Source organism: Fringilla coelebs (assembly GCF_963513975.1).
Source record: "Fringilla coelebs genome assembly, chromosome: 35".
Classification (NCBI taxonomy): domain Eukaryota; kingdom Metazoa; phylum Chordata; class Aves; order Passeriformes; family Fringillidae; genus Fringilla; species Fringilla coelebs.
This window is the reverse complement of record NC_140061.1, coordinates 307223-331231: the sequence shown is the minus strand read 5'-3', so window position 1 is coordinate 331231 and position 24009 is coordinate 307223. Positions and strand designations below refer to the sequence as shown.

Below are 24009 nucleotides of genomic sequence, written 5' to 3'. Positions count from 1 at the left end.
CTCTCACCTGTCTCTCACCTGTCTCTCACCTGTCTCACCTGTCTCTCACCTGTCTCTCACCTGTCTCTCACCTGTCTCACCTGTCTCACCGTCTCACCTGTCTCACCTGTCTCACCGTCTCACCTGTCTCTCACCTGTCTCTCACCTGTCTCTCACCTGTCTCTCACCTGTCTCACCTGTCTCTCACCTGTCTCTCACCTGTCTCTCACCTGTCTCTCACCTGTCTCTCACCTGTCTCACCTGTCTCTCACCTGTCTCACCTGTCCCAGCTGGCCGAGCTGCAGGACAAGGCCACCTCAGCCGAGACGAAGGTTCTGGAAATGGGGACGACGCTGGAGGGGCTGCAGTGGGACAGCGCCAAACTGCGCAAGCGCGAGGGGCGGCTGGACAGACACCTGGCCGAGGCGCTGGAGCAGGTACCGCACCTGGGCACACCTGGGGGCACACCTGGGCACACCTGGGGGCACCTGGGCACACTTGGGATACACCTGGGTACACCTGAGATACACCTGGGCACACCTGGGGTACAGCTGGGTACACCTGGGCACACCTGGTGACACCAGGGGGCACTTGGGACACACCTGGGCACACTTGGGATACACCTGAGATACACCTGGGGTACACCTGGGCACATGTGGGCACACCTGGGATACACGTGGGCACACCTGGGATACACCTGGACACACCTGGGATACACCTGAGATACACCTGGGCACACCTGGGGCCATCTGGGACACACCTGGGCACACCTGGGATACATCTGGGCACATCTGGGGTACACCTGGGTACAGCTGGGCACACCTGAGCACACCTGGGATACACCTGGGGCACACTTAGGATACACCTGGGGGCACCTGGGCACACCTTAGATACACCTGGGGCACACCTGGGTACCCCTGTGCTCAGGGGCGGCTGGACAGACACCTGGCCGAGGCGCTGGAGCAGGTACCGCACCTGGGCACACCTGGGGGCACACCTGGGGGCACCTGGGGGCAGCTGGGATACACCTGAGATACACCTGGGGTACACCTGGAGGCTCCTGGGGGCACCTGGGGTGCAGCTGGGTACACCTGGGCACACCTGGTGACACTAGGGGGCACCTGGGACACACCTGGGCACACTTGGGATACACCTGAGATACACCTGGGGTACACCTGGGCACATGTGGGCACACCTGGGATACACCTGGGGACAGCTGGGCACACCTCAGATACACCTGGGCACACCTGAGATACACCTGGGCACATCTGGGATACAACTGAGGGCACCTGGGCACACCTGGAGGCACTTGGGTACTCCCCGTGCCCGGGGGCGGCTGGACAGACACCTGGCCGAGGCGCTGCAGCAGGTACCGCACCTGGGCAAACCTGGGGGCACACCTGGGCACACCTGGGATACACCTGAGATACACCTGGGGGCACCTGGGATACACCTGGGCACACCTGAGATACACCTGGGGACACCTGGGCACACTTGGGATACACCTGAGATACCCCTGAGGCCACCTGGGCACACCTTAGATACACCTGGGGCACACCTGGGGTACAGCTGGGCACACCTGGGAACAGCTGAGATACATCTGGGGGCACGTGAGATACACCTGGGCACACCTGGGGGCACCTGAGATACACCTGGGCACACCTGGGGTACAGCTGGGGGCACCTGGGCACACCTAGGCACACCTGGGGGCACCTGAGATACACCTGGGCACACCTGGGGACACCTGAGCACACCTGGGATACACCTGAGGGCACCTGGGCACACCTGAGATACACCTGGGGCACACCTGGGTACCCCTGTGCTCAGGGGCGGCTGGACAGACACCTGGCCGAGGTGCTGGAGCAGGTACCGCACCTGGGCACACCTGGGCACAGCTGGGGGTACACCTGGGGGCACCTGGGTACACTTGGAATACACCTGGATACACCTGGAGTACACCTGGGCATAGCTGGGATACACCTGAGATATGCCTAGGCACACCTGAAGGGCACGTGGGTACATCTGGACGCACCTGGGATACACCTGGGCACACTTGGGATACACTTGGGATACACTTGAGGGCACCTGGGCACACCTGAGATACACCTGGGCACATCTGGGATACACCTGGGTACAGCTGGGCACACCTGGGCACACTTGGGATACACCTGGGGCACACCTGGGATACACCTGAGGGCACCTGGGCACACCTGGGCACACCTGGGGGCACCTGGAATACACCTGGGCACACCTGGGATACACCTGAGATACACCTGGCTGCACCTCGGGTACAGCTGGGGGCACCTGGGACACACCTGGGCACACCAGGTATACACCTGGGCGTACCTGGGACTTCTCTGTCTCACACATCGCTGTCTCACCTGTCAGGTCTCACTTGTCTTTGTCTCACTTGTCTGTGTCTCACCTGTCTCACATGTGGGGTCTCACGTGTTTCACTTGTGGAGTCTTACCTGTTTCTCACCTGTCCATGTCTCACCTGTGGGGTCTCACCTGTGGGGTTTTACCTGTCTGATCTCACTTGTCTCACCTGTCACGTCTCACCTGTCAGGTCTCGCCTCTGGGGTCTCACATGTCTCACTTGTCTAATCTCGTATGTCTGTTCTCTGTTGTCTCACCTGTCTTATCTGTCTGGTCTCACCTGCGGCATCTCACCTGTCCCTCACCTGTCTTACCTGTTGGGGTCTCACCTGTCTAGTCTCACCTTCGTCACTTGTCTGTCCCTCACCTGTCTCACCTGTCTCACCTGTCTCTCACCTGTCCCACCTGTCTCACCTGTCTCTCACCTGTCTCACCTGTCCCTCACCTGTCTCACCTGTCTCTCACCTGTCTCACCTGTCTCTCACCTGTCCCTCACCTGTCTCTCACCTGTCTCTCACCTGTCTCTCACCTGTCTCACCTGTCTCTCACCTGTCTCTCACCTGTCCCTCACCTGTCTCTCACCTGTCTCTCACCTGTCTCACCTGTCTCTCACCTGTCTCTCACCTGTCTCTCACCTGTCCCTCACCTGTCTCACCTGTCTCTCACCTGTCTCTCACCTGTCTCACCTGTCTCACCTGTCTCTCACCTGTCTCTCACCTGTCTCACCTGTCTCACCTGTCCAATCTCACCTGTCTCTCTCACCTGTCCCAGCTGACCTCGGGCTCGTACGGCTCCGGCAGCTCCGGCGGCTTCCAGGGGGGTCAGATCACCCTGAGCATGCAGAAGGTACCGGAAAAACGGGCGGAGTTCCGGGGATTTCCGGAACATTCCGGAACCGGGGCCAGATCCGGGGATTTGGGGGAAAATTTGGGGATTTTGGGGGGGAATTTGGGGATTTTGGGAAAAAATTTGGGGATTTTGGGGGGAAATTTGGGGATTTTGGGGTTTTTAAAGAGAATTTTGGGGGGTTTTGGGAGAATTTCTGGGGGAAATTGGGAAATTTTGGAGAAAATTTGGAAACTTTGGGGTGAATTTTTGGAGAAAATTGGGAATTTTGGGGAGGATTTGGGGATTTGGGGGAGGATTTGGGGTCAGATTTTGGGTGGGATTTTGATGGATTTGGGTCAAATTTTCGGATTTTTTAGTGGGAATTTTTTTTGCATTTTTTGTGAATTTTTTAGTAATTTTTGGGAAATTTGGGATTTTGGAATTTTGGGGTGAATTTGGGCATTTTTGGGGTTTTTTCCCCTCAGTTTGAGATGCTGAACTTGAGTTTGAAATGACTTTGGGCCAGATTTTGGGTGGGATTTTGGTGGATTTTGGGTCAAATTTTGGTGTTTTTGGTGGGAATTTTTTGGGAATTTTTTTGGGATTTTTGGGGAATTTTTTGGGAAATTTTGGATACTGGAATTTTGGGGTGAATTTGGGCATTTTTGGGTTTTTTCCCTTCAGTTTAAGATGCTGAACTTGAGTTTGAAATGACTTTGGGCCAGATTTTGAGTGGAATTTTGATGGATTTGTGTCAAATTTTGGGGTTTTTTAGTGGGAATTTTTTTTTTATTTTTTGGGAATTTTTTGGAATTTTTGGGAAATTTTGGATTTTTGAATTTTGGGGTGAATTTGGGCATTTTTGGGTTTTTTTCCCTTCAGTTTGAGACGCTGAACTCGAACTGAACTTGGTGCTGATTTTGGGTGGGATTTTGGTGGATTTTGGGTCAAATTTTGGGGTTTTTTGGTGGAAATTTTTTTGGAATATTTTGAGAATTTTTGTGGAATTTTAGGATTTTGGAATTTTGGGGTGAATTTGGGCATTTTGGGGTTTTTGTGCCCAGTTTGAGATCCTGAATTTGGAACAAATTTTGGTTGGAATTTTGAAGGATTTGAGTCAAATTTTGGTGTTTTTTGATGGGATTTTTTCGTGAATATTTTGGTATTTTTGGGGAAATTTTGGATTTTGGAATTTTGGGGTGAATTTGGGCATTTTTGGGGTTTTTTCCCCCTCAGTTTGAGATGCTGAACTTGCATTTGACCTGACCTTGGTGCTGATTTTGGGTGGAATTTTGGTGGATTTTGGGTCAAATTTTGGGATTTTTTAGTGGGAATTTTTTAGGCATTTTTGGGAAATTTTGGATGTTGGAATTTTGGGGTGAATTTGGGCATTTTTGGGTTTTTTCACCTCAGTTTAAGATGCTAAACTTGAGTTTGAAATGACTTTGGGCCAGATTTTGGGTGGGATTTTGGTCGATTTTGGGTCAAATTTTGGCATTTTTTGGTGGGAATTTTTTGTGAATTTTGGGGGAATTTTTGTGGAATTTTAGGATTTTGGAATTTTGGGGTGAATTTGGGCGTTTTTGGGTTTTTCTCCCCCTCAGTTTGAGATGCTGAACGCGGAGCTGGAGGGGAACCAGGAATTGGCCAATTCCCGCATGGCCGAGCTGGAGAAGCTGCAGCAGGAGCTGCAGGCGGCCGTGAGGGGACAGGAGAGACTCAAGGTGACAGTGGGGACACTTGGGGACATTGGGGACATTGGGGGGGTTGGGGACATTGGGGACATTGGGGACACTTGGGGACATTGGGGACACTGGGGACATTGGGGACATTGGGGACATTGGGGGGGTTGGGGACATTGGGGACATTGGGGACATTGGGGGGGTTGGGGACATTGGGGATAGTGGGGACACTTGGGGATGTTGGGGACACTGGGGACACTTGTGGACATTGGGGGGGTTGGGGGCATTTGGGGACATTGCGGGGGTTGGGGACATTGGGGACACTGGGGACATTGGGGACATTGGAGCCGTCAGGGGACAGGAGAGACTCAAGGTGACACTGAGGGGACACTTGGGGATATTGGGGGGATTGGGGGGGTTGGGGACACTTGGGGACATTGGGGGGGTTGGGGGGATTGGGGACAATGGGGACATTGGGGACATTGGGGACACTGGGGAGGTTGGGGGGATTGGGGACATTGGGGACATTGGGGACACTGGGGAGGTTGGGGGGATTGGGGACATTTGGGACATTGGGGACGTCCGGGGACAGGAGAGACTCAAGGTGACACCGAGGGGACATTGGGGGGATTGGGGACATTGGGGTCATTGGTGGGGTTGGGGACAGCCAGGAGACATTGGGGACATTTGGGTATATTGTGGGGGTTGGGGACATTGGGGGGGTTGGGGACATTGGAGAGGCTCAAGGTGACACTTGGGAACACGGGGACATTGGGGACATTGGGGACATTTGGAGACACTGGGGACATTTGGGACATTGGGGCCGTCAGGGGACAGGAGAGACTCAAGGTGACACCAAGGGGACACTTGGGGACATTGGGGATGTTGGGGACATTGGGGATGTTGGGGACGTTGGGGACATTGGGGGGATTGGGGACATTGGAGAGACTCAAGGTGACACTGGGGACACTTGGGGACATTGGGGGGGTTGGGGACATTGGGGACACTGGGGACATTGGGGACATTGGGTAGGTTAGGGACGAGGAGACATTCAAGGTGACATTTGGGGACACTTGGGGACATTGGGGACATTGGAGACTCAAGGTGACATTGGGGACACTTGGGGACGTTTGGGGGATTGGGGACGTCGGGGGGTTGGGGACATTGGGGACAGTGGGGACACTCAAGTGTCACTCAGATGTATCAGGTATCATATAGGTGGCGCTGGTGTCCCTCAGGTGTGCCTCAGGTCACTCAGGTGTCACTCAGGTGTCACTCAGGTGTCACTCAGGTGTCAGGTGTGTCAGAGGTCACTCAGGTGTCACTCAGGTGTCCCTCAGGTGTCACTCAGGTGTCACTCAGGTGTCACTCAGGTGTCAGGTGTGTCAGAGGTCACTCAGGTGTCACTCAGGTGTCGTGTCATTCAGGTGTCACTCAGGTGTCACTCAGGTGTCACTCAGGTGTGTCAGAGGTCACTCAGGTGTCACTCAGGTGTCACTCAGATGTCACTCAGCTGTCACTCAGGTGTATCAGATGTCCCTCAGGTGTCACTCAGGTGTATCAGGTGTCACTCAGGTCCCTCAGGTGTCACTCAGGTGTGTCAGGTGTCACTCAGGTGTCACTCAGGTATCAGGCGTCACTCAGGTGTCACTGAGGTGTATCAGGTGTCACTCAGGTGTCACTCAGGTGTCAGGTGTCACTCAGGTGTGTCAGGTGTCACTCAGGTGTCACTCAGGTGTCACTCAGGTGTCACTGAGGTCACTCAGGTGTCACTCAGATGTCACTCAGGTGTCACTCAGGTGTATCGTAGATAGCTCAGGTGTCACTCAGGTGTGTCGGATGTCCCTTAGGTCACTCAGGTGTCACTCTGGTGTATCAGGTGTCACTCAGGTGTCACTCAGGTGTCACTCAGGTGTCACTCAGGTGTGTCAGGTGTCACTCAGGTGTCACTCAGGTGTCCCCCCCCAGGTGGCGCTGCGCTCGCTGCCCGAGGAGGCGGTGAAGGAGGCCCTGGAGTACAAGGGGCTGCAGGTGTCACTCAGGTGTCACTCAGGTGTGTCAGGTGTCACTCAGGTGTCACTCAGGTGTCACTCAGGTCCCTCAGGTGTCACTCAGGTGTGTCAGGTGTCCCTCAGGTGTCACTCAGGTGTGTCAGCTGTCATTCAGGTGTCACTTACATGTGTCAGAGGTCACTCAGGTGTGTCATAGATAGCTCAGGTGTCCCTCAGGTGTCACTCAGGTGTCACTCAGGTGTCCCTCAGGTGTCACTCAGGGTCACCCAGGTGTCACTCAGGTGTATCAGGTGTCACTCAGGTGTATCAGGTGTCACTCAGGTGTCACTCAGGTGTCACTCAGGTGTTACTGAAGTGTATCACAGATAGGTCAGGTGTCACTTAGGTGTGTCAGGTGTCACTCAGGTGTCACTCAGGTGTCCCCCACGCAGGTGGCGCTGCGCTCTCTGCCCGAGGAGGCGGTGAAGGAGGCCCTGGAGTACAAGGTGCTGCAGGTGTCCCTCAGGTGTCACTCAGGTGTGTTAGGTGTCACTCAGGTGTATCAGGTGTCACTCAGGTGTCACTCAGGTGTGTTAGGTGTCACTCAGGTGTCACTCAGGTGTATCACGGATAGCTCAGATGTCACTCAGGTGTCACTCAGGTGTCCCTCAGGTCACTCAGGTGTCACTCAGGTGTCACTCAGGTGTGTCAGGTGTCACTCAGGTGTGTCAGGTGTCACTCAGGTGTCACTCAGGTGTCCCCCACGCAGGTGGCGCTGCGCTCTCTGCCCGAGGAGGCGGTGAAGGAGGCCCTGGAGTACAAGGGGCTGCAGGTGTCACTCAGGTGTCACTCAGGTGTCACTCAGGTGTCACTCAGGTGTCACTCAGGTGTATCATAGATAGCTCAGGTGTCACTCAGGTGTGTCGGATGTCCCTTAGGTCACTCAGGTGTCACTCTGGTGTATCAGGTGTCACTCAGGTGTCACTCAGGTGTCACTCAGGTGTCCCTCAGGTCCCTCAGGTGTCACTCAGGTGTCCCCCCCCAGGTGGCGCTGCGCTCTCTGCCCGAGGAGGCGGTGAAGGAGGCCCTGGAGTACAAGGTGCTGCAGGTGTCACTCAGGTGTCACTCAGGTGTGTCAGGTGTCACTCAGGTGTCACTCAGGTGTCACTCAGGTCCCTCAGGTGTCACTCAGGTGTGTCAGGTGTCCCTCAGGTGTCCCTCAGGTGTCACTCAGGTGTGTCAGCTGTCATTCAGGTGTCACTTACATGTGTCAGAGGTCACTCAGGTGTGTCATAGATAGCTCAGGTGTCCCTCAGGTGTCACTCAGGTGTCACTCAGGTGTCCCTCAGGTGTCACTCAGGTGTCACTCAGGTGTCACTCAGGGTCACCCAGGTGTCACTCAGGTGTATCAGGTGTCACTCCGTTGTATCAGGTGTCACTCAGGTCCCTCAGGTGTCACTCAGGTGTCACTCAGGTGTCACTCAGGGTCACCCAGGTGTCACTCAGGTGTATCAGGTGTCACTCAGGTGTATCAGGTGTCACTCAGGTGTCACTCAGGTGTCACTCAGGTGTTACTGAAGTGTATCACAGATAGGTCAGGTGTCACTTAGGTGTGTCAGGTGTCACTCAGGTGTCACTCAGGTGTCCCCCACGCAGGTGGCGCTGCGCTCTCTGCCCGAGGAGGCGGTGAAGGAGGCCCTGGAGTACAAGGTGCTGCAGGTGTCCCTCAGGTGTCACTCAGGTGTGTTAGGTGTCACTCAGGTGTATCAGGTGTCACTCAGGTGTCACTCAGGTGTCACTCAGGTGTGTTAGGTGTCACTCAGGTGTCACTCAGGTGTATCACGGATAGCTCAGATGTCACTCAGGTGTCACTCAGGTGTCCCTCAGGTCACTCAGGTGTCACTCAGGTGTCACTCAGGTGTGTCAGGTGTCACTCAGGTGTGTCAGGTGTCACTCAGGTGTCACTCAGGTGTCCCCCACGCAGGTGGCGCTGCGCTCTCTGCCCGAGGAGGCGGTGAAGGAGGCCCTGGAGTACAAGGGGCTGCAGGTGTCACTCAGGTGTCACTCAGGTGACACTCAGGTGTTTCTCAGGTCACTCAGGTGTCACTCAGGTGTCACTCAGGTGTCACTCAGGTGTATCAGGTGTCCCTCAGGTCGCTCAGGTGTCACTCAGGTATTACTGAAGTGTATCACAGATAGGTCAGGTGTCACTCAGGTGTCCCTCAGGTGTCCCTCAGGTGTCACTCAGGTGTCCCCCCCCAGGTGGCGCTGCGCTCTCTGCCCGAGGAGGCGGTGAAGGAGGCCCTGGAGTACAAGGTGCTGCAGGTGTCACTCAGGTGTCACTCAGGTGTCACTCAGGTGTTTCTCAGGTCACTCAGGTGTCACTCAGGTGTCACTCAGGTGTGTCAGAGGTCATTCAGGTGATTCAGGTGTCATGGAGGTGTATCACAGCTCACTCAGGTGTCAATCACGTATCACTCAGGTGTGTCAGGTGTCCCTCAGGTCACTCAGGTGTCCTTCAGGTGTGCCAGCTGTCACTCAGGTGTATCACAGCTCACTCAGGTGTCACTCAGGTCATTCAGGTGTCACTCAGGTGTATCAGGTGTCACTCAGGTGTCACTCAGGTGTATTAGGTGTCCCTCAGGTGTCGCTCAGGTGTCACTCAGGTGTATCAGGTGTCACTCAGGTGTCACTCAGGTGTGTCAGGTGTCACTCAGGTGTCACTCAGGTGTCACCTAGCTGTCCCCCACGCAGGTGGCGCTGCGCTCTCTGCCCGAGGAGGCGGTGAAGGAGGCCCTGGAGTACAAGGTGCTGCAGGTGTCACTCAGGTGTCACTCAGGTGTATCATAGATAGCTCAGGTGTGTCAGGTGTCACTTAGGTGTCACTCAGGTGTCTCTCAGGTGTCCCTCAGGTGTCACTCAGGTGTCACTCAGGTGTATCAGGTGTTACTCAGGTGTCACTCAGGTGTCACTCAGGTGTCACTCAGGTGTCACTCAGGTGTGTCAGGTGTCACTCAGGTGTCACCCAGCTGTCCCCCCCCAGGTGGCGCTGCGCTCTCTGCCCGAGGAGGCGGTGAAGGAGGCCCTGGAGTACAAGGTGCTGCAGGTGTCACTCAGGTGTCACTCAGGTGTCACTCAGGTGCCACTCAGGTGTCACTCAGGTGTATCAGGTTTCACTCAGGTGTCACTCAGGTGTCACTCAGGTGTATCATAGATAGCTCAGGTGTCACTCAGGTGTGTCGGATGTCCCTTAGGTCACTCAGGTGTCACTCAGGTGTCACTCAGGTGTCACTCAGGTGTCACTCAGGTGTCACTCAGGTGTGCTGTCCCCCTCCCAGGTGGCGCTGCGCTCTCTGCCCGAGGAGGCGGTGAAGGAGGCCCTGGAGTACAAGGTGCTGCAGGTGTCACTCAGGTGTCACTCAGGTGTGTCAGGTGTCACTCAGGTGTATCAGGTGTCACTCAGGTGTCACTCAGGGGTCACTCAGGTGTGTTAGGTGTCACTCAGGTGTCACTCAGGTGTATCACGGATAGCTCAGATGTCACTCAGGTGTCACTCAGGTGTCCCTCAGGTCACTCAGGTGTCACTCAGGTGTCACTCAGGTGTGTCAGGTGTCACTCAGGTGTCACTCAGGTGTCACTGAGGTCCCTCAGGTCACTCAGGTGTCACTCAGGTGTCTCTCGGGTATAACACAGATAACTCAGGTGCCACTCAGGTGTCTCTCAGGTGTGTCAGCTGTTACTCAGGTGTCACTCAGGTGTGTCAGGTGTCACTCAGGTGTCACTCAGGTGTATCAGATGTCCCTCAGGTCACTCAGGTGTCACTCAGGTGTTACTGAAGTGTATCACAGATAGCTCAGGTGTCACTCAGGTGTCTCTCAGGTGTATTTGGTGCCAATCAGGTGTCATTCAGGTGTCACTCAGGTGTCACTGAGGTCCCTCAGGTGTCACCCAGCTGTCCCCCTCCCAGGTGGCGCTGCGCTCGCTGCCCGAGGAGGCGGTGAAGGAGGCCCTGGAGTACAAGGTGCTGCAGGTGTCCCTCAGGTGTCACTCAGCTGTCCCCCATGCAGGTGGCACTGCGCTCCCTGCCCGAGGAGGCGGTGAAGGAGGCCCTGGAGTACAAGGTGCTGCAGGTGTCCCTCAGGTGTCACTCAGCTGTCCCCCATGCAGGTGGCACTGCGCTCTCTGCCCGAGGAGGCGGTGAAGGAGGCCCTGGAGTACAAGGTGCTGCAGTCTCAGTTCTCGCTGCTCTACCACGAGAGCCTGCAGGTGAAGACGCAGCTGGACGAGGCGCGGGCGCTGCTGCTGGCCACCAAGAACAGCCACCTGCGCCACATCGAGCACATGGAGGTGGGATCTCACCTGATCAGGTGTCCCCAGGTGTCCCCAGGTGTCACCCAGGTGTCACCCACGGGGTCCCGTTGGGTTTGGGGTCTCTAAATCCCAATAATTCCCATCTAAGATGGCCGCCAGTGCCATGAATCTCTTAATTGTTAATCCAAGATGGCCACCAGTGCCACATCAAGCACAGGGAGGTGCAGCCTCACCTGCCCAGGTGTCCCCAGAGTGTCCCCAGGTGTCACCCAGGGGGTTCTGTTGGGTTTTTGGGAGGTTTGGGGTCTTTAAATCCCAATAATTCTCAGCTAAGATGGCCGCCGGTGCCATCAATCCCAATAATTCCCATCCAAGATGGCCGCCAGTGCCACATCGAGCACATGGAGGTGCGGTCTCACCTGCCCAGGTGTCCCCAGGTGTCCCCAAGTGTCACCCAGGGGGTCCCGTTGGATTTTTGAGGGGTTTGGGGTCTTTAAATCCCAATAATTCCCATCCAAGATGGCCGCCGGTGCCATCAATCCCATCATGCCTCATCCAAGATGGCCGCCGGTGCCATCAATCCCATAATGCCCCATCCAAGATGGCCGCTGGCATAATCAATCCCATAATACTTCATCCAAGATGGCCACCGGGACCATCAATCCCATCATGCCCCATCCAAGATGGCCGCCAGTGCCATCAATCCCATAATGGTTCATCCAAGATGGCCGCCAGTGCCATCAATCCCATCATGCCTCATCCAAGATGGCCGCCAGTGCCATCAATCCCATCATGCCTCATTCAAGATGGCCGCCGGTGCCATCAATCCCATCATGCCTCATCCAAGATGGCTGCTGGCATAATCAATCCCATCATGCCTCATCCAAGATGGCCGCCGGCACCATCAATCCCATAATGCCTCATCTAATATGGCCACTGGTGCCATCAATCCCATCATGCTTCATCCAAGATGGCCACCAGCGCCATCAATCCCATCATGCCTCATCCAAGATGGCCGCCAGTGCCATCCCATAATGCCTCATCCAAGATGGCCGCCGGTGCCATCAATCCTATAATGCCTCATCCAAGATGGCCGCCAGTGCCATCAATCCCATAATGCCCCATCCAAGATGGCCGCCGGGACCATCAATCCCATCATGCCTCATCCAAGATGGCCGCCAGCGCCATCAATCCCATCATGCCTCATCCAAGATGGCCACCGGCACCATCAATCCCATAATGCCCCATCCAAGATGGCCGCCGGTGCCATCAATCCCATCATGCCTCATTCAAGATGGCCGCCGGCACCATCAATCCCATCATGCCCCATCCAAGATGGCCGCCGGTGCCATCAATCCCATCATGCCCCATCCAAGATGGCCGCCGGTGCCATCAATCCCATCATGCCCCATCCAAGATGGCCGCCGGTGCCATCAATCCCATCATGCCCCATTCAAGATGGCTGCCGGCACCATCAATCCCATCATGCCTCACCAAGATGGCCGCCTGTGCCATCAATCCCATCATGCCTCATCCAAGATGGCCGCCATTACAATCCCATCATGCCTCATTCAAGATGGCCGCCAGCGCCATCAATCCCATCATGCCTCATTTAAGATGGCCGCCGGCGCCATCAATCCCATCATGCCTCATCCAAGATGGCCGCCGGAGCCATCAATCCCATCATGCCCCACCCAAGATGGCCGCCGGTGCCATCAATCCCATCATGCCCCATCCAAGATGGCCGCCAGTGCCATCCATCCCATAATGCCTCATTCAAGATGGCCACCGGCACCATCAATCCCATCATGCCTCATCCAAGATGGCCGCCGGCGCCATCAATCCCATCATGCCTCATCCAAGATGGCCGCCAGTGCCATCAATCCCATAATGCCTCATTCAAGATGGCTTCCAGTGCCATCAATCCCATCATGCCCCATCCAAGATGGCCGCCAGCGCCATCAATCCCATAATGCCTCATCCAAGATGGCCGCTTGTGCCATCAATCCCATCATGCCCCATCCAAGATGGCCGCCGGCGCCATCAATCCCATCATGCCTCATTCAAGATGGCCGCCAGTGCCATCAATCCCATCATGCCTCATCCAAGGTGGCCGCCGGCGGCCATTTTGAGCATCCAAAAAATGCCCAAAAAACCAAAAAAATTCATTAAAAAATCCCCAAAAAATTAAAAAAGAATTTAAAAAAAATTTAAAAAAAAATCCCCAAAAATTCCTAAAAAATTCCAAATATTAAAAATATTTTTTTTTTTAAATCTCAGAAGATTTTAAGGTGTTTTAAAATAAACTGAGGGAAAAAATGCTGCAAAAAAAACCCTTAAAAAAATTCATTAAAATATGAATGAAAAATCATCCCAAAATTCTCCAAGAATTCCCCCAAAAATTCTCAAAAAATTCTCAAAAATTTCTCAAAAAATCCTCAAAAAAAATCCTTAAAAATTCCAAAAAATAAAACACAAATTCTTAGAAAACTTAAAGAAATTTTAAAGATGAAAAGAGAAAAAATATTGGAAAAAAACACTTTAAAAAATTCATAAAAAATCAAAATCTAAAAAAACCAGAAAAAATTATAGAAAAATTTTTTAAAAATTCGATAAAACCTCTGAAGTTTTCCCACATTGAATGGAAGTTTCTGGAACGTTCTAGAGCGACGAGCTGGGGGTGCAGAAGCGGCTGCGCACGGAGGTGATCCAGCTGAGAGCAACGACCCCTGGAAAAAATCCTAAAAAATGCTAAAAAAATTGGAAAAATATTCTTGAAAATTTCCCAAAAAAAAGCTCCAAAATATCAGAATTTTTTAAAAAAAAATTCAGAAAAAGAAAATTTAAAATACATTTAAAAAACCAAAATAGAAAACTTAAAAATGGCCAAAAATTTTTTAAAAATTCTCACAAAATTCTCCAAAAATTCTCAAAAAATCCTCTAAAAATTCTCCAAAGATTCTCAAAAATTCTCTAAAAATTCTCAAATAATTCTCTAAAAGTTCTACAAAAATTCCCTAAAAAATTTTAAATTATTCTCTAAAAAATCTCTAAAAATTCTCGAGTAATTCTCAAAAAATTCTCAAGAAATTCTCTAAGAATTCTCAAATAATTCTCCAAAAATTCTCCAAAATTCTAAAAAAATTCTCAAAAAATTCTCACAAAATTCTCAAAAAAATCACTAAAAATTCTCCTAAAATTCTCTAAAAATTTTCAAAAAAATCTCTAAAAATTCTCCAAAAATTCCCCAAAAATTTTCAAAAAATTCTCAAAAAAAAAAATCAAAAAATTTTCCAAAAATTCTCAAAAAATTCTCCAAAAAAATCTTCGAAAATTCTCTAAAAATTTTCAAAAAATCTTTAAAAAATTCGCAAAAAACACACAAAGTTTTCTAAAATAATCCTAAAATTTTTCTAAAATTTAAAAAACCAATCCAAGAAAACTTGAAGAACTTTTAAGCATGAAAAGAGGAAAAAAATACTATAAAAATACTCGAAAAATTAATTTAAAAATCAAATAAAAATCAAAAAAAACCCTTAAAAAACCGGAAAAAATCCAGAAAAATTTCTGAAAGATTTGATAAATTCTCTGAAGTGTTCCCACATTGAATGGAAGTTTCTGGAACGTTCTAGAGCGACGAGCTGGGGGTGCAGAAGCGGCTGCGCACGGAGGGGATGCAGCTGAGAGCGACGACCCCAAAAAACCCCCTAAAAAATGTGAAAAAAATTGGAAAAATATTATTGAAAATTTCTAAAAAAAGTGTTCTAAAATATCAGAAAATTAAGAAAAAATTCAGGAAAAATATTTTTTAAATATATTTTAAAAACCAAAAAAGTAGAGTTAAAAATCGCCAAAAATTTCTTGAAAATTCTTTAAAAATTCTTTAAAAATTGTCACAAAATTTTCCAAAAATTCTCTAAAATTTTTTTTAAGTTCTCCAAAAATTTTCCAAAAGTTCTCCAAAAATTCAATAAAAATTTTCTAAAAACTCTCAAAAAATTCACTAAAAATTCTCTAAAAAATCTCAAATAGTTCTCTAAAAAATGTCAAAAAATTCTTTAAAAATTCTCAAAATATTCTCAAAATATTCTCCAAAAATTCTCAGAAAATTCTAAAAAATTCTTTAAAAATTCTCAAAAAATTCTCCAAAAATTCTCAAAAAATTCTTTAAAAATTTCCTAAAAATTCTCAAAAAATCCTCAAAATATTGTTTAAAAATTTTGAAAAAATCGCTTAAAATCCTCAAATAATTTTAAAAGTATTCTCCAAAAGTTCTCTAAAAATTCTCAAAAAATTTTCACAAAAATCTCAAAAATTTCTCTAAAAATTCTTTAGAATTTATCAAAAAGCTCTCTAAAATTTTTCAAAAAATTCTCCAAAAATCCTCAAAAATTCTCAAAAAATTCTCAGAAAATCCTCAAAAATTGCCAAAAAAATCCTAAAAAATTCTTAAAATACAAAACACAAATCCCAGAAAACTTGAAGAACTTTTAAGCATGAAAAGAGCAAAAAAATACTATAAAAGTACTCCAAAAATTCATTTAAAAATCAAATTACAATCAAAAAAAACCCTTAAAAAACCTGGAAAAATTAAAAAAAAAATTTTTTTAAAAATTGGTAAGTTCTTTGAAGTTTTCCCACACTGAATGGAAGTTTCTGGAACGTTCTAGAGCGACGAGCTGGGGGTGCAGAAGCGGCTGCGCACGGAGGTGATCCAGCTGGAGGACACGCTGGCCCAGGTGCGCAAGGAGTACGAGATGCTGCGCATCGAGTTCGAGCAGAACCTGGCGGCCAACGAGCAGGCGGGTGAGGCACGGCTGGGGGGCACACCTGGGCACAGCTGGGCACACCTGGGCACACCTGGGGGCACCTGAGGGCACCTGGGCACACCTGAGATACACCAGGGCACACCTGGGGGCACCTGAGATACATCTGGGGACAGCTGGGGGCACCTGGGCACACCTGGGGGCACCTGGGCACACCTGGGCACAGCTGAGATACACCTGGGGGGGCCTGGGGCACACCTGGGGGCACCTGGGGGGGCCTGGGGCACACCTGGGCACACCTGGGGGCACCTGGGCACAGCTGAGATACGCCTGGGGGGGGCCTGGGGCACACCTGGGCACACCTGGGCACACCTGGGCACACCTGGGGGCAGCTGGGCACACCTGGGGGCACCTGGGCACAGCTGGGGGCACCTGGGCACACCTGGGGGCACCTGGGCACACCTGAGATACACCAGGGCACACCTGGGGGCACCTGAGATACATCTGGGGACAGCTGGGGGCACACCTGGGCACACCTGGGGGCACCTGGGCACAGCTGAGATACGCCTGGGGGCAGCTGGGCACACCTGGGGGCACCTGGGAACACCTGAGATACACCTGGGCACACCTGGGGGCACCTGGGCACACCTGGGGGGGGCTGGGCACACCTGGGCACAGCTGGGGGCAGCTGGGATACACCTGGGCACAGCTGGGCACACCTGGGCACACCTGGGATACACTTGGGCACACCTGGGGGCACCTGGGAACAGCTGGGGGGGTAAAAACACACCTGGGCACACTTGGGGACAGCTGGGCACAGCTGGGGGCACCTGGGATCCACCTGGGCACACCTGAGATACACCTGGGCACACCTGGGGGTACCTGGGCACAGCTGGGTTGGGTAAAAACACATCTGAGGGTATCTGGGAGGGTAAAAAGACACCTGGGCACACGTGGATACAGCTGGGGGCACCTGGGCACACCTGGGGGCATGGCTGGCACAGCTGGGGGCGGGGGAGACACACCTGGGCACACCTGGAGGAGTAAAAACACACCTGGGCACACCTGGGTACATCTTGGGGGGGTAAAAACACACCTGGGCACACCTGGGGGCAGATGGGGGGGTTAAAAATACACTTGGGCACACCTTGGAGTGTCTGGCCGGAACCATCTCACCTGTGAGCTCTCACCTGGCTCAGGTGGCTTAGCTCTGAGGGTGGCACTTGAGTGTCCCTCAGGTGTCGCTTGTCTCTCACCTGTCTCACCTGTTTCACCTGTCTCTCACCTGTCTCTCGTCTGTTTCTGCTCTCTCTCTCACTTGTCTCACTTGTCTCTCACCTGTCTCTCACCTGTCTCACCTGTCTCTCATCTCTCTTACCTGTCTGTCACCTGTCCCACCTCTCACCTGTCTCTCACCTGTCTCTCACCTGTCTCTCATCTGTCTCTCACCTGTCCCTCACCTGTCTCTCACCTGTCCCCAGGTAAGCTGCAGGCCCTGGACGTGCTGCTGCGCCGCCTGCGGGCGGGCGGGCACCGCGTGCCACCTCACCTGTCCCTCACTTGTCTCACCTGTCTCTTACCTGTCTCTCACCTGTTCCACCTGTCTCACTTGTCTCTCACTTGTCTCACCTGTCCCACCTGTCTCTCACCTGTCTCCCCTGTCTCACTTGTCTCTCACCTGTCTCACCTGTTTCTCACCTGTTTCTCACCTGTGTCTCCCGTCTCTCACCTGTCTCTCACCTGTCTCTCACCTGTCTGACCTGTCTCTCACATGTCTCTCACCTTTTTCACCTGTCTATCACCTGTCTCTCACCTGTCTCACCTGTCTTTCACCTGTCTCTCACCTGTCTCTCACCTGTCTCTCCCCTGTCTCTCACCTGTCTCACCTGTCTCTCACCTGTCTCTCACCTGTCTCTCACCTGTCTCACCTGTCTCTCACCTGTCTCTCCCCTGTCTCTCCCCTGTCTCTCACCTGTCTCTCACCTGTCTCTCACCTGTCTCTCACCTGTCTCACCTGTCTCTCACCTGTCTCTCACCTGTCTCTCACCTGTCTCTCACCTGTCTCTCCCCTGTCTCTCACCTGTCTCACCTGTCTCTCACCTGTCTCACCTGTCTCTCACCTGTCTCTCACCTGTCTCTCCCCTGTCTCTCACCTGTCTCACCTGTCTCTCACCTGTCTCACCTGTCTCTCACCTGTCTCTCACCTGTCTCTCCCCTGTCTCTCACCTGTCTCTCACCTGTCTCTCACCTGTCTCACCTGTCTCTCACCTGTCTCTCACCTCTCTCACCTGTCTCTCACCTGTCTCTCACCTGTCTCACCTGTCTCTCATCTCTTTCACCTATCTCTCACCTGTCTCTCACCTGTCTCTCACCTGTCTCACCTGTCTCTCACCTGTCTCTCCCCTGTCTCACCTGCCTCTCACCTGTCTCACCTGTCTCTCACCTGTCTCTCACCTGTCCAGGCCCCATTAACCGTGAGATGCGTCACCTGATCAGTTCCCTGCAGAACCACAACCATCAGCTCAAGGGCGACGTGCAGCGCTACAAGCGCAAACTGCGCGAGGTGCAGGCCGAGATCAACAAGGTGGGCAGGTGGGCGGGGCCTCACCTGGGTGGGCGGGGCCAGAAACCCCAGGGGGTGTGGCCTGAATGAGTGGGATTGCTTTAAGAGAGGCATGGTTCCTTTAAGAGGGGATGTGGCTAAATAAGACAAGCTGCGTGAGGTGCAGGCCGAGATCAACAAGGTGGGCAGGTGGGCGGGGCCTCACCTGGGTGGGCGGGGCCTCAAACCCGGGGTGTGTGGCCTAAATGGGTGGGATTCCTTTATGTGGGGTGCGGCTCCTTTAAGAGAGGTGTGGTTCCTTTAAGAGTGGGTGTGGCTAAATAAGTGCAAACTGCGCGAGGTGCAGGCCGAGATCAACAAGGTGAGTGGGCAGGGCCTCACCTGGGTGGGCGTGGCCTCAAAAGCCCCAGGGGGTGTGGCTTTAAGGGGTGTGGTTCCTTTAAGAGGGGTGCGGTTCCTTTAAGAGAAGTGTGGTTCCTTTAAGAGGGGGTGTGGCTTATAGAACCAGGTCAAACTGCACGAGGTGCAGGCCGAGATCAACAAGGTGGGCGGGGCCTCACCTGGGTGGGCGTGGCCTCAAAAACCCGGGGGGTGTGGCCTAAATGGGTGGCATTCCTTTAAGTGGGGTGTGGTTTCTTTAAGAGGGGGTGTGGCTTAAAGAACCAGCACAAATCGCAAGGTACAGGCTGAGATCAACAAGGTGAGTGGGCGGGGCCTCACCTGGGTGGGCGTGGCCGGAAAAAACCCAGGGGGTGTGGCTTTAAAGGGTTTGATCCCTTTAAGAGAGGTGTGGTTCCTTTAAGAGGGGGTGTGGCTTAAAGAACCAGCACAAACCGCAAGGTGCAGGCGGAGATCAACAAGGTGAGTGGGCGGGGCCTCACCTGAGGGGGCAGGGCTAAAAACCCCTGTGGGTGTGGCTTTAAAGGGTGTGGTTCCTTTAAGAGAGGCGTGGTTCCTTTAAGAGGGCGTGTGTCTAAATAAGCACAAACTGCGCGAGGTGCAGGCCGAGATTAATAAGGTGAGCAGGTGGGCGGGGCCTCACCTGGGTGGGCGGGGCCAGAAACCCCCAGGGGGTGAGGCCTAAATGGGCGGGATTCGTTTAAGTGGGGTGCGGCTCCTTTAAGAGGAGTGTGGTTCCTTTAAGAGGAGGTGTGGCTTATAGAACCAACACAAACTACGCGAGGTGCAGGCCGAGATCAACAAGGTGGGCGGAGCCTCACCTGGGTAGGCGGGGCCTCAAAAACCCGGGGGATGTGGCCCTAAAGGGTGTGGTTCCTTTAAGAGAGGTGTGGTTCCCTTAAGAGGGGGTGTGGCTAAATAAGGGCAAACTGAGCGAGGTGCAGGCCGAGATCAACAAGGTGAGTGGGCGGGGCCTCACCTGGGTAGGCGGGGCAAAAAAACCCTGGGGTGTGGCTTTAAAGGGTGTGGTTCCTTTAAGAGGGGTGTGGTTCCTTTAAGACGGGTGTGATTCCTTTAAGAGAGGTGTGGTTCCTTTAAGAGGAGGTGTGGCTTAAAGAACCAGCACAAACCACAAGGTGTAGGCCGAGATAAACAAGGAGTGGGCGGGGCCTCAGCTGGGTGGGCGGGGCCAAAAAACCACAAGGGGTGTGGCCTGAATGAGTGGGATTCCTTTAAGAGGGGTGTGGTTGCTTTAAGAGGAGGTGTGGCTAAATAAGCGCAAACTGCGCGAGGTGCAGGCCGAGATCAACAAGGTGAGTGGGCGGGGCCTCACCTGGGTGGGCGTGGCCCAACAAACCCCTGGGGTGTGGCCTAAAAGGGTGGGATTCCTTTAAGAGGGGTGTGGTCCCTTTAAGAGGGGTGTGGTTCCTTTAAGAGGGGATGTGGCTAAATAAGGGCAAACTGTGCGAGGTGCAGGCCGAGATCAACAAGGTGAGTGGGCGGGGCCTCACCTGGGTGGGCGGGGCCAAAAAACCCCAGGGGGTGTGGCTTTAAGGGGTGTGGTTGTTTTAAGTGGGGTGTGATTCCTTTAAGAGGGGAGTGGTTCCTTTAAGAGGGGGTGTGGCTTAAAGAAGCAGGTCAGGCTGCATGAGGTGCAGGCTGAGATCAACAAGGTGGGCGGGGCCTCACCTGAGGGGGCGTGGCCTCAAAATCCCCAGGGGGTGTGGCTTTTGGGGACGTGTTCTCCTTAAGTGTGGGTGGGGTTCTTTAGGATGTGGGTGTGGTCCCTTTAAGAGCAGGTGTGGTCCTTTTAGGAGTGGGCGTGGTCCCTTTAAGAGTGGGTGTGGTCTCTTTAAGACAGGGTGTGGTCACTTTAGGAGTGGGCGTGGTCTCTTTAAGAATACTGCGATCCCTTTAAGAGTGGGCGTGGTCACTTTAAGAGTGGGCATGGTCACTTTAAAAGACGCTGTGGCCCCTTTAAGATGGGCGTGAACCCTGTAGGATGGGGCGTGGTTTATTTCAGAAAGGGGTGTGGTCTCTTTAAGAGCAGGTGTTGTTCCTTTAAGAGTGGGCGTGGTTCTTTTATAGGGGGTATGGTTTAAAGAAATTCTGTATGGTTCCTTTAAGAGATGGGTGTGGCCATTTAAAGGGGCGTGGCATGACAAAAAATGGGCCGCTACCCCTTTAAGAGCGCGTGGGTGTGGCCATAAAGGGGCGTGGCTTCCCTAAAAAAGTGACGTGGTCCCTTTAAGAGCAAAGACTGAACTAAAGTGGGTGTGGCCTCTTTAAGCCAGTGGGTGGGGCTTAAATGGGCGTGGCTTAAATGGCTGCAGCCCCTTTAAATGGGCGTGTCCTTTGACTCCTCCCCCTTTTCTTTTCCAGCTCCGCCTTCAGGCCAGCGGCGCCCCTCCCCCACCCAGCCCCGCCCCTCCCCCACCCCCTCCCCCCTCCTCCTCCTCCTCCTCAAGCTCCTCCTCCTCCACCTCAGGCCCCGCCCCTTCCTCAAGCTCCGCCCCTCCCCCTGAAGAAACCCCTCCCCCCACCCCTGCCCCTCCCCCTTCCGATGACAAAGAGGGCGTGGCCTCCGCTGGCCCCGCCCCTTCCCAAGACCCACCCCCTAAATCCGCCCCGCCCCCTCCAAAAGAGGAAGAGGAAGAAGCCCCAGGCCCCGCCCCCACTCCAAACCCCGCCCCCTCCCAGGCTGCTCCGCAAGCCCCGCCTCCTCCTCGCCCTCCGGCTCCGCCCCCTCCCAGGCCCCGCCCTGAACGCGGGGTTGGGGGCGGGGCCAGGGGGGAGGGGCGGGAACGGCCGAAGGGCGGAGCCGAGGAGGGGAAGAAAAAAGACTCGGAAGTGCTGAAGCAGCTGAGGGCGGAGCTAAAGTGAGTTGGGGGCGGGGCTATGCTAATGAGATGCTAATGAGAAGTGTGGTTTGGGGCGAGGGCGGGGCTAAAGGGGAAATTGGGGGGTGGGGGGATTTTGGGGGGGATTTTAGGGGGGTTTGGGGGGAGTTGGGAGGGGTTTGGGGGGTGTTAAAGGGGGGGTTATGCAAATGAGATGGTAATGAGGGGTGTGGGAGGGTTTGGGGAGGGGTTCTTAAAAGATCTTAAGAGATTTTTTGGGTGATTTTGAGAGATTTTGGGAAATTTTAGGAGCATTTTGGGGGGAGTTTTAAAGGGCTTGGAGAGTATTAAAGTTATATTTATGCAAATTAGATGTTAATGAGGGGTGTGGGAAAGTTTGGGGAGGGGTCTTGGGAGGGTTTGGGGGGATTTTAGGAGGAATTTTTTTGATTTTGGGACATTTTGGGGAGATTTTAGGGGGAGTTGTAAAGGGTTTGGGTGGTATTAAAGGGATACTTATGCAAATGAGATGCTAATGAGGGGTGTGGGAAAGTTTGGGGAGGGGTTCTGGGAGGTTTGGGGGGGATTTTAGGGAGATTTTGGGGGATTTTGGAAAAATTTTTGTGGATTGTAGGGGGAGTTTTAAGGGTTTGAGATGTATTAAAGAGATATTTATGCAAATGAGATGCTAAAGAGGCAGCGGGAGGATCTAGGGAGGGGTCTTGGGAGGGAGTTGAGGGATTTTAGGGAGATTTTGGGGGATTTGGGGACATTTTAGGGGGATTTAGGGCATATGGAGATGGCTTGGATAGCGTTAAAGGGGTATTTATGCAAATGAGATGCTAATGAGGGGTGTGGGAGGATTTGGAGAGGGATCTTGGGAGGGACTTGAGGGAATTTAGGGAGATTTTGGGGGATTTTGGGACATTTTAGGGGGATTTGGGGGATACGGAGACGGCTTGGATGGTGTTAAAGGGATACTTATGCAAATGAGATGCTAATGAGGGATGTGGGAGGGTTTGGGGAGGGGTCTTGGGAGGGTTTGGGGGGATTTTAGGTGAAATTGTTTGGATTTTGGGACATTTTGGGCAGATTTTGGGGGGAATTGAAGATTGGAGAGGAATTGGGGGGTGTTTTATGCAAATGAGATGCAAATAGGATGCAAATGAGCCCAGAGGGGAACAGGGGATAAAATTTGGGGTTGATTTTTGGGGCATTTCTGGGTCAATTTTGGAGGATTTTGGGGTAAAGTTCAATGGATGGAGCCAAATGAGTGGGCGTGGCTTTTGTGAATATGCAAATGAGATGCAAATGAGGTGCAAATGGTGGCCAGGAAGGTGCAGGAGAACCGGAAGGAAACGAAATTTGGGGTCGATTTGGGTCAATTTCGGGGGGATTTGGAGCCAAATTCAAGGGGTGGAGCCAAATATTGGGGTGTGGTTTCTGCAAATATGCAAATGAGATGCAAATGCTGGCAGGAAGGAACAATAGAACCAGAAGGAGACGAAATTTGGGGTCGATTTTTGGGGTCATTCCACGTAAATTTTTGGGGGTTAGGGGTGAAATTCAAGGGGTGGAGGCAAACAAATGGGCATGGTCAGTTGTGAATATGCAAATGAGATGCAAATGAGGTGCAAACGGTGGCCAGGAAGGCGTAGGAGAACCAGAAGGAGACGAAATTTGGGGTCGATTTTTGGGATTTTTGAGAAATAATTTTGGAGGTTTGGAGCCAAATTCAAGGGGTGGAGCCAAATGAAGGGGGCTTGGCCTTTGTTAGTATGCAAATGAGATGCAAATAGGATGCAAAGGAGCACAGAAAGGCAGAGGGGCAGCAGGAGTTGGAAGCTGGGGTCGATTTTTGGGGTCATTCCACGTAAATTTTGGGGGGTTTGGGGCAAAATTCAATGGGTGGAGCCAAATGAAAGGGCATGATCAATTCTGAATATGCAAATGAGATTCAAATGAGCTTTAAATGGCGGCCAGGAAGGCGCAGGAGAACCAGAAGGAGAAGAAATTTAGGGTCGATTTTGGGGGATTTTGAGACGAAATTTTGGGGGGATTTGGGGCAAAATTTAAAGGGGTGGAGTAAAATAAAGAGGCGTGGCTTTTGTGAATATGCAAATGAGATGCAAATGAGGTGGAAATGGCGGCCAGGAAGGCACAGGAGAACCAGAAGGAGACGAAATTTGGGGTCGATTTTTGGGGCCTTTCTGCGTCAATTTTTGGGGGTTTGGGGCAAAATTCAAGGGGTGGAGTAAAATAAAGAAGTGT

At 52.3% G+C, this 24009-nt stretch overlaps 1 protein-coding gene across 8 annotated transcripts in view; it reads left to right on the top strand.

The window, feature by feature from the left end:
- The window catches only part of LOC311164721 (E3 ubiquitin-protein ligase BRE1B-like), a 65438-nt gene that overhangs the window by 16916 nt on the left and 24513 nt on the right, over positions 1-24009 (top strand). For 7 of the 8 annotated variants that reach the window (XR_014616880.1, XR_014616881.1, XR_014616882.1 and 4 more), the window contains exons 7-13: positions 270-416; positions 3130-3204; positions 4791-4910; positions 11027-11206; positions 15841-15976; positions 18399-18520; positions 21281-21777. Coding sequence is in view for 4 of the 8 variants with exons in the window: in XM_084224286.1 (XP_084080412.1) it covers positions 270-416; positions 3130-3204; positions 4791-4910; positions 11027-11206; positions 15841-15976; positions 18399-18520; positions 21281-21777 (1277 nt within the window). In the remaining 4 variants the exon portion in view is untranslated. Of the gene's footprint in view, positions 1-269; positions 417-3129; positions 3205-4790; positions 4911-8843; positions 8907-11026; positions 11207-15840; positions 15977-18398; positions 18521-21280; positions 21778-24009 lie in introns of all 8 variants that reach the window. The other variant, XM_084224287.1, reaches the window with a different exon arrangement.